General features: G+C 33.4%; 1 protein-coding gene across 3 annotated transcripts in view; it reads left to right on the top strand.

Annotated features, from left to right (window-relative positions):
* CSMD3 (CUB and Sushi multiple domains 3) overlaps window positions 1-3725 on the top strand; it is a 569626-nt gene extending 565901 nt beyond the window's left edge. For 2 of the 3 annotated variants that reach the window (XM_015619106.1, XM_015619105.1), the window contains 2 exons: window positions 36-171; window positions 1554-1831. In XM_015619106.1, coding sequence (XP_015474592.1) covers window positions 36-171; window positions 1554-1713 — 296 coding nt within the window. In that variant the 3' untranslated portion in view covers window positions 1714-1831. Of the gene's footprint in view, window positions 1-35; window positions 172-1553 lie in introns of all 3 variants that reach the window. The other variant, XM_015619103.1, reaches the window with a different exon arrangement.
* The last annotated feature ends 9426 nt before the right edge of the window (window positions 3726-13151 follow it).

Raw genomic sequence — 13151 nt, 5'->3', positions numbered from 1 at the left:
TATGATATTACTTGTGTTTTCTTATTGTTTTTTAGGTCTTAACATGTCTGAGGGTTCAAATTCTTCTAATCAACCACATGGTACAAATAGTAGTTCAGTGGCCATTGCTATCCTTGTGCCTTTCTTTGCCCTTATATTTGCTGGTTTTGGCTTTTATCTTTATAAACAAAGGTGAGTACAAATTGCATACACAGAATTCCTCTATTCCTCTAACTGTTGGTGATTATTTTTGTCTTCAGCTTTTGCTAGTGCAAATAAAGTTTGCTGTAAAACAACAAAGACTTTGGAAAATATGCATGTAGACAGTTCTCCCTACATCTATTAAGATCTGATATAATAACTAAGAGATGAGTTTATTATACAGCTCTGTACTTCCATTCCTACCTGTCAAAAATTTTATAAATTTATCTCTTCATGATAAAATAGGTGGTTTAAATTATTGGCATATGCTGAATAATATTTTTGGGAGATTTTGTGTGTATTTAATTGCCTTTATTCTTTTCTTTATGTGACAGAATCAAGCCATATCCCAAGTAATTTATCTTAATGCCTGACCAGTTTATTTGCATACAAGTGTATGCAAACATTATGTCATCAAGAGATTTCATTATGAAACTGTTTCTGCATCTGAAATTATTAGTTTATATGCAATTACTTTAAATAGCCACCAGTCATTTCAGTTTCTTCATTTAAGTTCGTTTTTTTTCATGTTACCGAGACCAGTATTAATTCTTTGGGTGCAGTGAGCTTCTCCTGTAGCTTTAAAGCATTTAATGACTAAAGAAACCTTAATCACTTTAATGCCAAGGAAATTCATTGCATGCTAACTGCCAAAATGGGGATTTACGTCTGATAGGCTGACAATGATACTAGTAATATATGTTACAGGATAACATTAGTTTAAAACATGTACCATCATTTGTAATTAGTACTTGTTTTCAACTGTTCCACCATATGAAAAATTGCCCATGTAATTTTTTTTATGTATTTGCTATTAGCTGTATGCTGTAAGCACTGGTCTTGGCTTTTTACACTGATGACTTAAAATATAGTATGCATTTTGTACAGAAGTATAGGTCAAAAGCTTTTAAGGGTTTGAACTATGATATTTTTAGTTATTTAGTGAAAAGGAGGGCATTCAGCTATAAACTTACTCTTGGTAAAATTGCTGAGTCTCCAAAGGGAAAAAAAACCCTCAGTCATCTGTTTGGGGAACTATTGTGTCTTTACAAGATTTTGTTGTACTCTTTATAATCTAATTATCCAAGTGGAATGGATAACAGCTTAGATAAGGGGTAATGGTTACAACAACAGTGAATAACCTCTTCTAAGGTTAACTAAGTTTCTAAGTGAATACCATTTTCAAGGAATCATAAAGCCCTTAAACTTCAATAAAGACAGTACTAATTCTCATCATAAATATTGTAAAAAAAAATCAAGATGTCATATTTAGCTCCTATAATTGGAATTGGGAGCTAAACTCTGTTCTGCTTAAACCATGTTAAGTCAGTGAGGAAAACTGCAGTTACAAATGTTCTGTCTTTTTTCTACAGGACTGCACCTAAAACACAGTACACAGGATGCTCTGTACATGAAAATAATAATGGACAAGCTGCTTTTGAAAACCCCATGTATGACACAAATGCAAAGTCAGTGGAAGGGAAAGCAGTACGATTTGACCCCAACTTGAACACTGTTTGCACAATGGTATAATGTGGTAATGATTTGTCTTCAAAGTCTGGAAATTGACACACAACACTGAACACACAGTTCACTAATTAAAAAAATTAAAAAAAAGAAATTAAAAAAAAATTAAAGCACACTTTTCAGGATCTAGTGGGTCACCTTTTCCTGAGGATGTTAGGCAAGTCTGGGTTGTAGTTATCTTGTTTTGGTTTTGTTTTTCATAAACTGGATCAGAATTCTTCTTTGTGTATGTCACAGAGAGTTTTAAAGAATTTTGCTGCACTCCATGAGTGCTACTCACAGTTTATTTGCTTTTTTAAAAAAGGAGGTTATTCTAAAACATAAAACATATTTGCATATATTGGAGGAGCATCCACTATCAATATTCTGTGCTTAATAAAAACTTTAATAGAGGGACTGGGTTAAAAAAAAAAAAAAAAAGATATAGGTAGAAAATAAGAGCTATACTTACAGGAAACAATAGGTCACTGATTTCTCTTTAACAGTCATATGCTACATCTTTCTCATGAGTTTGAATCTTTTTTCCTTTTTCAGCCCATTAAGTATTTTATTTTTCTCAGTCGAATTTCTGAGTCCAGGATGTAATATTTAGAAATCAGCAAGTATAACTTACTCTTTTTGTATCACAGAAAAAAAAATTAAAATTTCATGCCCTTATAAAGTGAATTTTCTTCCCTGCTTTATATCTTGCTTCATTTTCATGTTCCAAGTCAAGCTTGTTTTCTCTGTTTCTATTAACAATATCCACAAATTGTAATGTTTATATATTTCTTTTGTCAATCATATATATAGACAAATTTTACAATGAAGAATCTAATATGAATTGAGCTTTGTATGTGATTATGTTCCTTTAATGTTGAAGAACATTCAGGGGTGACCATCTTACATTTGTTTCGAAAGTTAAAACAATTTAAAATTTCCCATTAAAAAGTACAATTTGCAGTAATATTAGTAATGGAATCCCTATATCAAAAATAGGAATCCATTTTTCAGTCCATTTTACTTAAAACTAGACCATATCCCACCTGTTTGTTCCTTCAGCATTTTCACAAAATGCATGCACAAAGCATGATGTGATCCAATTGAAACTGATGGATTCTAAGAGACTTCAATGAACTTTGAATCAGATCTACAAGGTAGCAGGAAGTTATAATTTGGAAATACTGTGTTTTCACATCTGTTCTATCTATATATTCCAGTACTCTATGGAAACAAATCCTTAAAGCTCATTTAAAATTGAATATATTACCATAGTGCAATGAAAAAAAAAATCAATATATATATATATATATACACACATATATATATATATATAAAGCCATGATTTTATTAGGGACAATCCATTCATTTTAGGGACAATTCAGATTCCACAGCCCTCAAATACAAGTTTTACACATTCCAGAATCACTTCTAAGGAAATGCAATTTTTAGTTTTACAGTTATTTCATATCAGGATTATTCAGTGGGAGCTCAGTAATTTATTTGGTGTAGGTCATTGTCTTCCATTCATAGCATGACTCACAAATGCTGTGTGTTAGCCAGTGTGAATTACCCGTTATTGTCCCTTTCAGACATGAATAATTCTGTGAAAATAACCTTTTTATTACCGTAATAGAGAGTGCCTACCAAAAATCATTGTACCCAGGATTGCTGCTTGGATTTCTATAATGTTTGATGAATTTCTTATAAATCATTTTACAACACTTTGTTTTGAATATTCATACAACTCTGTCAAACTGTATTCTACTAAAAGGATGCTGTTTTATATTTTATACCATTGGTTGTTATTTATTCTTGTTTATTCAAATGACTGCAATAACTATTATTCATTCATTAATGTTAAAGTTAATACATTTGAGATCGTTTAAAATGTTTCTTCTGCAACTGGCTACTCCTCTTATATTAATGCATACACTTTTGTAAAGAAGTATATTTTTATGAAAAAGGATTTGTAAAAGTATGATGTAAATTTTCAGTGCAATGTAAACAAAATAAAACCGGACAATTGCTTTTTTTAACCATGTCTCTTCTTTGGAAGATGAGCTTTAAACTTATTTAAGTTGGGAAGATGAGAAAATAACCAAATTAAGAATTCAAATTTGGTATTCTTGTGGGTCTTAAAATCATGTTAATTTTTCTGAATCTTTCTGCAAGTTTTAGGTGAAGTTGGTAAAATTTAGATTACTTTCAAGAATAATTGATAAGCACAATGTTTAAAGCTATTTATTTTCTAAAATTAATTTTCTGATTTACTTGAAGAAGCAGGTTTACTGAAAAATTGTCCTATCATTGGAAAACAGAGGAAAAAAAACAACAACAAAGTAATGTAGAAAACTTGTATCATTCCTAAAGATTGTAGATAGCCTTTGTATATTATTTTGCTACCTTTTCTCAGAAATGTTCAGGCCATATTAGCTGGTAGTACCAGTGCAAACAATATTTTCTGGCATTAAAACCCCCCCAGTGATTCTTTTACTGACATTGAACTGGAAGGAGGGATGTTAATTATTTACTATAACATTGAAACTGTCTTTTGATGACCCCTTTCACTTACAAGTATGAAAAGTGGCTGGCAAATTCTGATCTGAAATGCTAGTCATTGAATAACTGGGCATGGGGGAATAGTCTAAAATTAATTTGTGAATTTGATGCTCTATATAAACTAAAAATGCCAATTCAGATCCATGTTGAAAATGCTGAAAATTGTATTGTTAAATACATTAGAGAATGAAGCATGGATTCAGTATATAAAGCATGAGGATCACATTTTTAAGGGGTAGAAGGTGGGGTTCTAGAGCAAATAGGTTCACTCTGCAAAACAAACAAAAAAAATCCTGTTTCACAGTAGCCAAACTAGAATATGAAGTTAAGCTCTTCAATTTTTGTTTATGCATTATATGTTCCAACACATAAAAGTAAATAAAACATCAAATTAGTTCCACTATTATGTGAATTAGCTTAGCTAATATACCCAGTTTGCACTTTTCAATAATTATACTGACTTCATTGCTATAGAAAATGCCATATTCATAATAGAATGAATTTGGGGTTTGGTTAGTTTGTTTGCTTTGGTTTTGTACATTGGATCTTCGTTTGTGGATTTTATTTTTTTGGTTTTGGATGGCAGGGAGGATGGAGGTTGTTCTTTGGAGTGGGTTTTTGTTGTTTACTTTTTACTGTAGTTCCTGACACGTTTGACTTATAAATTATGTGTGAATTCTGATTTTCTAGTAGCAGAGTGGTCAGTTTTCAGAGTGGCAGATGGAATTCCAAGTTCATTGGAATTCCAGCCTCATTGGAGGCTGTAAATACAGTCTATTCACAGTCTTTTGTTTTTCTTGGGAAGATAGCTGAATAGAAGATTCCACTTTGGCTACATTATTCAAGCAAACAGAGTACACAGAGAAAATGTGCATGAAATAGAAATTGTCATGCAACTCTGAGTCTGTCTTTTCAAGATTAAGACAGCTTGTGCAATATTATGGACCAAAGTTTAAAATTTTCTTTAAGATTCTGTAACACTGAGCCCTTTTATTTCTACATTATCTCCATGTCAATACCCATCTTTTCCAGTGTGTGCTGTTAGATAACACTATGTGCTGGTTTGTTACAACAAGCCAGAAGCCACACAGTTTCAACTACACTCACCAAAATAGCAGTTCTAGTAGAACTTCTCAGGAGCATCATAAAATCGAGCTTAAAATCTCATATTTTACTTACATATTTTACATACTTTACATATGTTGTGAAGTAGAACTGCCATTGATATGAAGACGTCTTAATCTGGAGGAATTCTTTGACAAAAGCAGAACAAAATGTTCTTGTCAAGGAAATAGCTTGATGGCTACCAATCCTATATAGAAATCCTTCATATGGAGAGCTAATGGGAAGTAAAATGAGCTTTTAGCCAAGTCATTAAGCTATTAAAGACATATATGTTGCAGCATCTTTATTTATATGATCAGAGTTGGAGAAAAATATGCCTTATATCACTAGTTATATTTAAAGTCCCACAGTCATTGTTAGATTAATTTACAAAGATATTTTATAATTTCAAATTTTCATTGGGGATTGATATAGGTACATGAAGAGCCTGGATGACTACTTAAGCAATGGTAAATTCAGTCACCAAGTTCCAGAGCTCCTCTTTCACACATTGCTTGTAGTCTTACTAGCCCTTCATGGCACATCAGGAAATCTACACAGGACCTCTCAAAATCCTCATCTTTCCTTCCATTTATGTGTTCCTGTGATTTAATTTTGATTTGCTTGCCAAAAGTTCAGTTAAAAATTATGGAGAAAGATGCACTCGGTTGGTTTTCTGGTAATCTGTATTCCTGGTTAGCAAACAAACATAATCATCTCCTTTTTTATCTTTCTCTATGAAATAATTTATTCTTACACAAGAGAGTGTTCACATGAGGCAAGCATGATACAATGTTAAGGAATGCAATTAGGGGTTTAAGATTCCTGTTCTGTATATTTATTTTTCAAAATCTTTTGTGATCACAGATTTTAAACAAATGAAGCCCTGTCATTTCTGCAGTTGGTTTCAGACTGTCTCCCACTGCCTGATCATTTTCTTCATCATCTACTATATACTGATGTCGTAAGTGACAGTTAGAACAATCAAAACAGGATTCATCCTTTGGTTTCCTTATGTAGTAAAAGAAGTGCAATAACTAATAGCTCAGGAAAATAATTTTTAATAATTTCAATGTCATATTTTGCAGAACCTATATTGAATTAACATTTGATTGTACAAAAAAAATTTTTTTGTAGTGAAGTAGCTGAGTTCCCGATAGTTATCCTCTTGTTTCTGAAACTAGGACAACATAATATCCTGCTTTACTGAACTAGGAGTAAGTGTAGTAATAGTTCTGAAGTGAAAATGCCATCATTTTATGAAAAAATGTTTTTTAAGACATATATCACAGTAATTATCAAGTGAATATTTGTCAGTGTTCCATACTTTTCTGCATATCAATTCTAACACAGCCAGATTAAGCTGATCAGGTCAAAACACATCTTGTCCAAAGCATATTGAGAACACTCTTTTAGAAAATGCCCTATCAGCAAAACAGGCTGAAGAGAAGGTAACTTCCAACAAAGGAACTATATATGCATTTTAAGGTAAAAGCTACATTAGCCAGTGTCCAGAATTTTATGCTCTAGTTGCATGCTCACATTTCTAAGTACAGAATTATGTGTCTTCTCTGTATGCTGAAGCCATATGTGATATAGATTATCTCTAACCATATCTAAAGGTGTTTAGATGACTGACATTAGGTCCTCCCTGCAAAGTTTTCTTTTCTCCAGGCTAAATAAACTCAGGTCTCTGAATCTCACAAAACAAATTTTGCAGCCCCCAAACTTCTTGGTGGCCAAGCCAATTTATCAGCATATTTCTTGCCTTGGAAGTCTCTAAACTTGCTGCAGCATTCTAAATGATTTCTAACAGATGTTGAGTAGAAAAGAAATCCCCCATTCCACTGCCTGTACTGCTATTAACTCAGGCCAGGATTTCTTTGGCCCTGCTGTGGAGTACCCTGATGGTTCATAATCAGCTTGCTGCAGCTCCCAGAGGCTTTTCAGGAGAACTTTCTTCCCCTGCTGCTAGCTCCAGCTTGTACTGTAGGCAGAGGAATGCCTTTTCCAGGTGCAAGGTATCCTATTTGTTCTTGATGAATTCCATAAAGTTCCTTTAATTGTGTATCATGTCCTTTTGGATGGCAGCACTGCCCTCAGCAGTATTGGCTGTTCTTTCACTCACACATTGTCATTTGCATATCTGCTGAAAATTCAGTCAGCCAGCTCCTCTGGATCACTGATCTGGGTATTAAACAGGACAGCTCCTGAATGGACCTATGAGGAACACCACCAGACCCCTTGGTTAGGGTAAATACTCTCCTTTAATCCTGACATCACAAAAAATGTAATTTATTCATGTAGTTATCCACCCATTCAAACTATAATGTCTTAACTTGGACACAGGATTATTTTAGGACATAAAGGCTTATTAAAGTTAAGATAAATGACATTAGGTCTCTTCTCTCATCTACTACAAATAGCAAATTTTTATTTAAAAAGACAATCCATTTATTTGGGCAGTATTTTTACTACAGGGATGAACAAATACACTTAAAGGCTGCACACAGAAGTTTCAGAATCTCTATCCATCTCGAGACAATTCAGAAATCAACTGGGCACATCCATAAGCAACTTGGTTTAACTGGCTCTAGTTCATATGTGTTAGTCTAGGTGACTTCCAAATGATCCTTCCAACTATTTGTTTTTATGTTTCTGTAGAAGTCACAGGAGAATGATACGTCATTCAGGTTGAGAAATTCAGGGAAAAGGTTGCTGAGTGCAGTCACTTAGTTTGTTTACTAGAAATGAGGAAAAAAAAATCTTTTATACAGGATTAGATGAACTCTGTTCATTCTTTCTCATTCACACTTCATTATTAATATGACAAGTGAATAGTTGTCTCCCTTGTCATGCCATTTTAAGTTACTTCTTCTTCTGTAAATGTGTTCCTCTCCTTCCATCTTGAAAAAGTAGAGCAATGTGGTAAGGAAAAGAGAGTAAATTAACACTAAAGGCACTTAAGTTGCTATCTACTTTGTTTGACCATTTCCTGGGAAGAACCCAAGGAAAGGCAACTGAGCAAGAATGGAAAGATGCCATAAGATTATACAGGGAGAAAATTAGAAAGGCCAAAGAATTAGAATCTAATCAGAGTACTATTGAAAAAAGTTTCAAAAAAATTCTGTAAATAAATTAATGACAAAAAGAGAGCTAAGGAGAATGTCTATCCTTTATTAGATGTACAGGGAAACTGAGGGACAAAAGCTGAAGAAGATGCTGAGGTATTTGATGTCATCTTTGAATCAGTCTCTTATAGTAAGACCAGCTATTCTTGGAGTACCAGGTCTCCTGACCTGGAAGACAGAGCTGGAGAGCAGAATGAAGCCCCCATAATCCAAGGGGAAATGGTCACTGATGTGCTGCATCACTTAGACACTCACAAGGCTCTGGGGCTGCACAGAATTCATCCATAACTTACTGAGAGAGCTGGCACCAATGCTGAGTGAGCCACTTGCAATAATTTGCCAGCAGTCCTAACTGGAGAGGACCCAGTTGACTGAAGGTTAACAAATGTGGCAGCCATCTGTTACTAACCAGTTTAAACACAGAAGAGCAAAGAAAACCAAGTCTCTGTGAATAAAATTGAAAGAACTTTGAAAATGCAAAATATTCCCAAAATATGAGATAAAAAACAAATGAGATGTTGTTTTTGATGCCAAAAATTTGATATATTTTTATTTGATAGTAAAAGTATTTAATAGTAAAAGAGGCAAAGAGAAAGTAGAAAAAAGTTATTAAAATATAGGATTACTTTAAAAAGCACTGGAGAGGTCACCACCACAGAGTGCTACCTTTGTTGCTGCTGAGACAGGGTGTGCAGCATCATGTGGCACATACAGGAAAATCATGTCTGATGGGTTTACTTTGGATGGATGTCAGGTGCCCACCAAAGGCACTGCATTGCTCCACTCCTCACCTGGGCAGTGGAGAGAACATATAACAAAAAGCCTGTGTGTTCAGACAAGGACGGGGAAATATCATCCCACAAATACCAAGAACAATTACCAAAGAAAACAGACTTGACTCAGAGAAAATTAATTTAGTATATTAAGAATAATTAAGAGTTGAATAATAAGAAGTAAAAACAAAATCTTAAAGATTAAATATTTTATTCCTCATACTTTCTCACCTTGTTATTCCAAACTGTCATGAGTAAATATACTTGGAAATGATAAAAATATTGAGAGTTGTTTTTTCAGCCTCACAAAGTAATAGCCAAAGTGAAGGAGGTTTGAAATCTCCAAACATGTTATTGTGAGTAGAATAATAAAAAGCAAAGAACTTGGAAAAGGTTGCCCAGAAAAGTTATGGATGGCTCATCCCTGAAAGTGTTCAGGGCAGGGTTGGATGGGGCTCTGAGCAGCCCAGTCCAGTGAAAGGTGTCTCAGCCCATGGCAGAGGGGATGGAACTAGATGATCTTTAAAGTTCCTTCTAATCATAACCATTCTGCAAGTCTTTGTCTCTATGATTCTCCTAAGACAGAAAGTTATAAGGTTCAACTGACATGGTAAAATCAGTTTGAAGATGTTCTTGTCTCATTTCACTTTGGCACTATATGTAGACAATGTCTTATTATAACATCTTATTTATTTTGGGGATTACATTTAGGGCAACACACAATTGTACATGTTTGATGTGAATGCAGGTGAAAAATAAATTTCCTTGTTGCTGTCATCAAGAAGATACATCAGCCCCAATCACTTTACCACATTTTACAGCCAATAAATTGGTAAAGGGTGTTGAGAAAACTTATTTAAAAGGTAAGATTTTTACCAGAATAATTACATCACATCAAATTTGAAACAAAATAGACGCAGTTAAACTATCTCATGAAGCATTTATATGTCTAAGAGTCAAAACCCCACACATATTATTGAGTGGAGATATTACTTTTTCTTGTTTTCTATTTGAATTATCTTGCAGTTGAGTTCCTTGTCTCCCTGGAAAAAAAAAGTAGTTCACCAACTGGTCTTAAACTACCAGCCTACATATACACCACTTCAGAAAACACACAGGCTGCTTTGGATGGCTGTTTCAGTGTTTGATTTTCCTTAAGCCAAAGGCACCTCTTGGCAGACCTCATCAGTGAAGAATAGCTGAAGAGTCATCAGGTAGAAATCATGAGTCACTGGTATTCCTCAGTGGGGAAATCCCACGCATGCCTTACTTGCAGTGTGATAGATAGAACACATCTATCAGCTCTTGTAGTTAAATCCCATGGCCCACTCAGCAGATGGCACGATGACAAAGCCTTTCCTGGAAAGACTCCATATCTGCACAACAAAGGTTGATGTGGTACACAGAATTATGGAAGTGTCTGCATTACTCTTTGCTAATGGTCTTTAAGTAGTGAACTGACCAAAGGACACACAGGTCAAAGAATACATTTGTTTTGTCTAATATTCTATGTTAAGATTTTTATTTAATATGAGGAGAATTGCAACATTTTAAAACAAAAAATTCTGCCTACAGAAAAGCAAAACAATAGTGAGAGTATACTTTTTTTTTTTTTTCTTGGAAGATTGAAAGATTCATGTAAAGCATTATCACAGCTTTAGCTTATGAGACAGAAGGCTGGGGAGTTTTTATAAGTTTTCTTTGGTTTTTTTTTAATCTTTCTTCACTGAGTAACCTTCTCTGAGAAGAAAGATTTTGTGTTTTGCTTCATGTAGCCATGAACCTGCAAGCTCTGAACTTTCTTCACAGTATCTCCATTCCTCTTGACTCCTTCCACAGTGGCAACTGAAAAAAAAATGCTGACCACCCACAGTGTTCTATAAGATTAGAGGGAAAATTAAAAAGTACAGTGACCATAGACAGATGCAGTTTTTTGCCTTGCTAAGAAAGAAAATAAACAAAAGAAATGTCTGCTGTGGAAAATCATGAAGAAAATCTTTCTAGTTAAGTGAACAAATGTCCCACCCTAGTTAACAGAACTGTGCTTCCTCATTGATATGGCACATTCTGCATTCATTTCTGGATCACATCTGGAAAACTAGGCCACTGGAGACAACAGAGGGAAAAGCAAAGTAGGGAATTCATTGAATAGAGAAGGTACTTCAGGCAAAAATTGAACATTATGGGATAACAAAATATGTCCACTAAATTCTGTCCAAGACCAAAATTAATTTATTTATTATAGTATAAAGTACTATAAGAAAAATTCTGTCTTGACAAGGATATAGATATGAATTTTTTCAAACTCTGAAATATGAAACTTTATAATTTAATCCATATCCTCCAAAATCCATTTGCTTTACAAAATAGTAGATAAAATTGCACATTGAGAATTCATTTCTACTATGTTTTATTTCAACAAATATGGACATTTAAAACAAACATTTTAACATTCATCTGGAGAAAAACATCAGAAAAATTAATTACTTACAAGCAGCTTGTGGCTTTGCTAATCAAATGGTTTGGCAGAGAGGTATCTACACAATTTCATAATTTAAGATATCAGGAAAATCTTTGCTTTCTCTGGCTGTGAAAAAAGAATGTATCATTTCAGATCAACTTCATTCTTTTAACTGAGAACATTGAAAGAAAATAAAGTGATTAGAAGGTTTACTGCAAAATTTTCGAGGATTTGTGAAACCCAGGAATGTATTAAGCAGGAGTCCTTGAAATACAGTAAAGATTTGCATTGAGATGTCTAGACAATATTTCTTTACTAATTATCAATTATGTTGATTAGAAAGTAGTATGGTTCTAATTCTTTCTATAGCAAAGGACCCAAATACTTGTTTCTTCAAGGAATTTTCAAATTTTTATTTTTCTGTTCCATATGCATTAGAATGCCTATGGTGTAACATTAAACAAATTTTCCTGTCAGAAATAAATCTTTGGAAATTTTGCTTCCTCCTTCTCCCATTCCCCAGAAATTTCGGCAGTGGATCAGGAAAATAATAGAGAACAGCAACATTCCTTTTTTTCCTTCTCTATTTTTCACATCAAACTGACTGACTATAGCCAGGAAAGGTTAGAGTGCTAAGTAAAAGAAATAGTTTGTGGTAATTTTATCTGAAGAATTTTAGAATACTCTGTTATAATGATAAATCCCTGCAACATTATCTCATTATTATTTTTATTGTTATTACTATTATTATCTCTGCATTTCCTCAACAGGTGGGGAAGATACCAGTCAGTTTTATGTAAAGGGATGTTTAGAATGGGTAAGTATGTAAAGCAAAGCACACAATTTTATATGGAATAGCTATCAAAACACCACAATATGTTGGATTATCTAGTGTCAGATAATCTTACAGTTCAAACACTGTAAGATTTTTAAAAGAACATATCCTAAAAAAAAAATAAATAAATTTCTATTATAATTTTAGGTTTATTTCTTATTATAATTTCTGGGGTTTTTTCTGGCCTTCATAAGCAAGGTAAGTCACTGATCATGCTAAAAAACAAGATTCAGTGAGTTAATTTCTGTTAATTTTACTCTTTACTGGTGAATTTAGAAGGAGAGAGACCTTAGTTGTTCATAATCTGAAATAAAAATTTTGTGTTATACCATATAGATGACAATTACTTATGAACACATTTGTCTTTCATCATAAAGAATCTTCTAATATTACAGAGAATTAAGGTCCCCTCTGAAATTTTTGAGATTTATCCATAGGATTCTCTTCTTTACTGAACTAATCTGTGGAAGTAGAGAATTAAAAATAAAAAAAACAAAACAACAAAACAACTGGTTTTGATCAAGCATTGTGTAATTAATTTGCTAATTAAATATGTTAAACATTAGTAAGTTAAATATCCAACACAGGCCCCACATGTC

Source organism: Parus major, chromosome 2, assembly GCF_001522545.3.
Source record: "Parus major isolate Abel chromosome 2, Parus_major1.1, whole genome shotgun sequence".
Classification (NCBI taxonomy): domain Eukaryota; kingdom Metazoa; phylum Chordata; class Aves; order Passeriformes; family Paridae; genus Parus; species Parus major.
The sequence above is the reverse complement of the archived record's forward strand: the minus strand, read 5'-3'. Positions and strand labels throughout refer to the sequence as shown.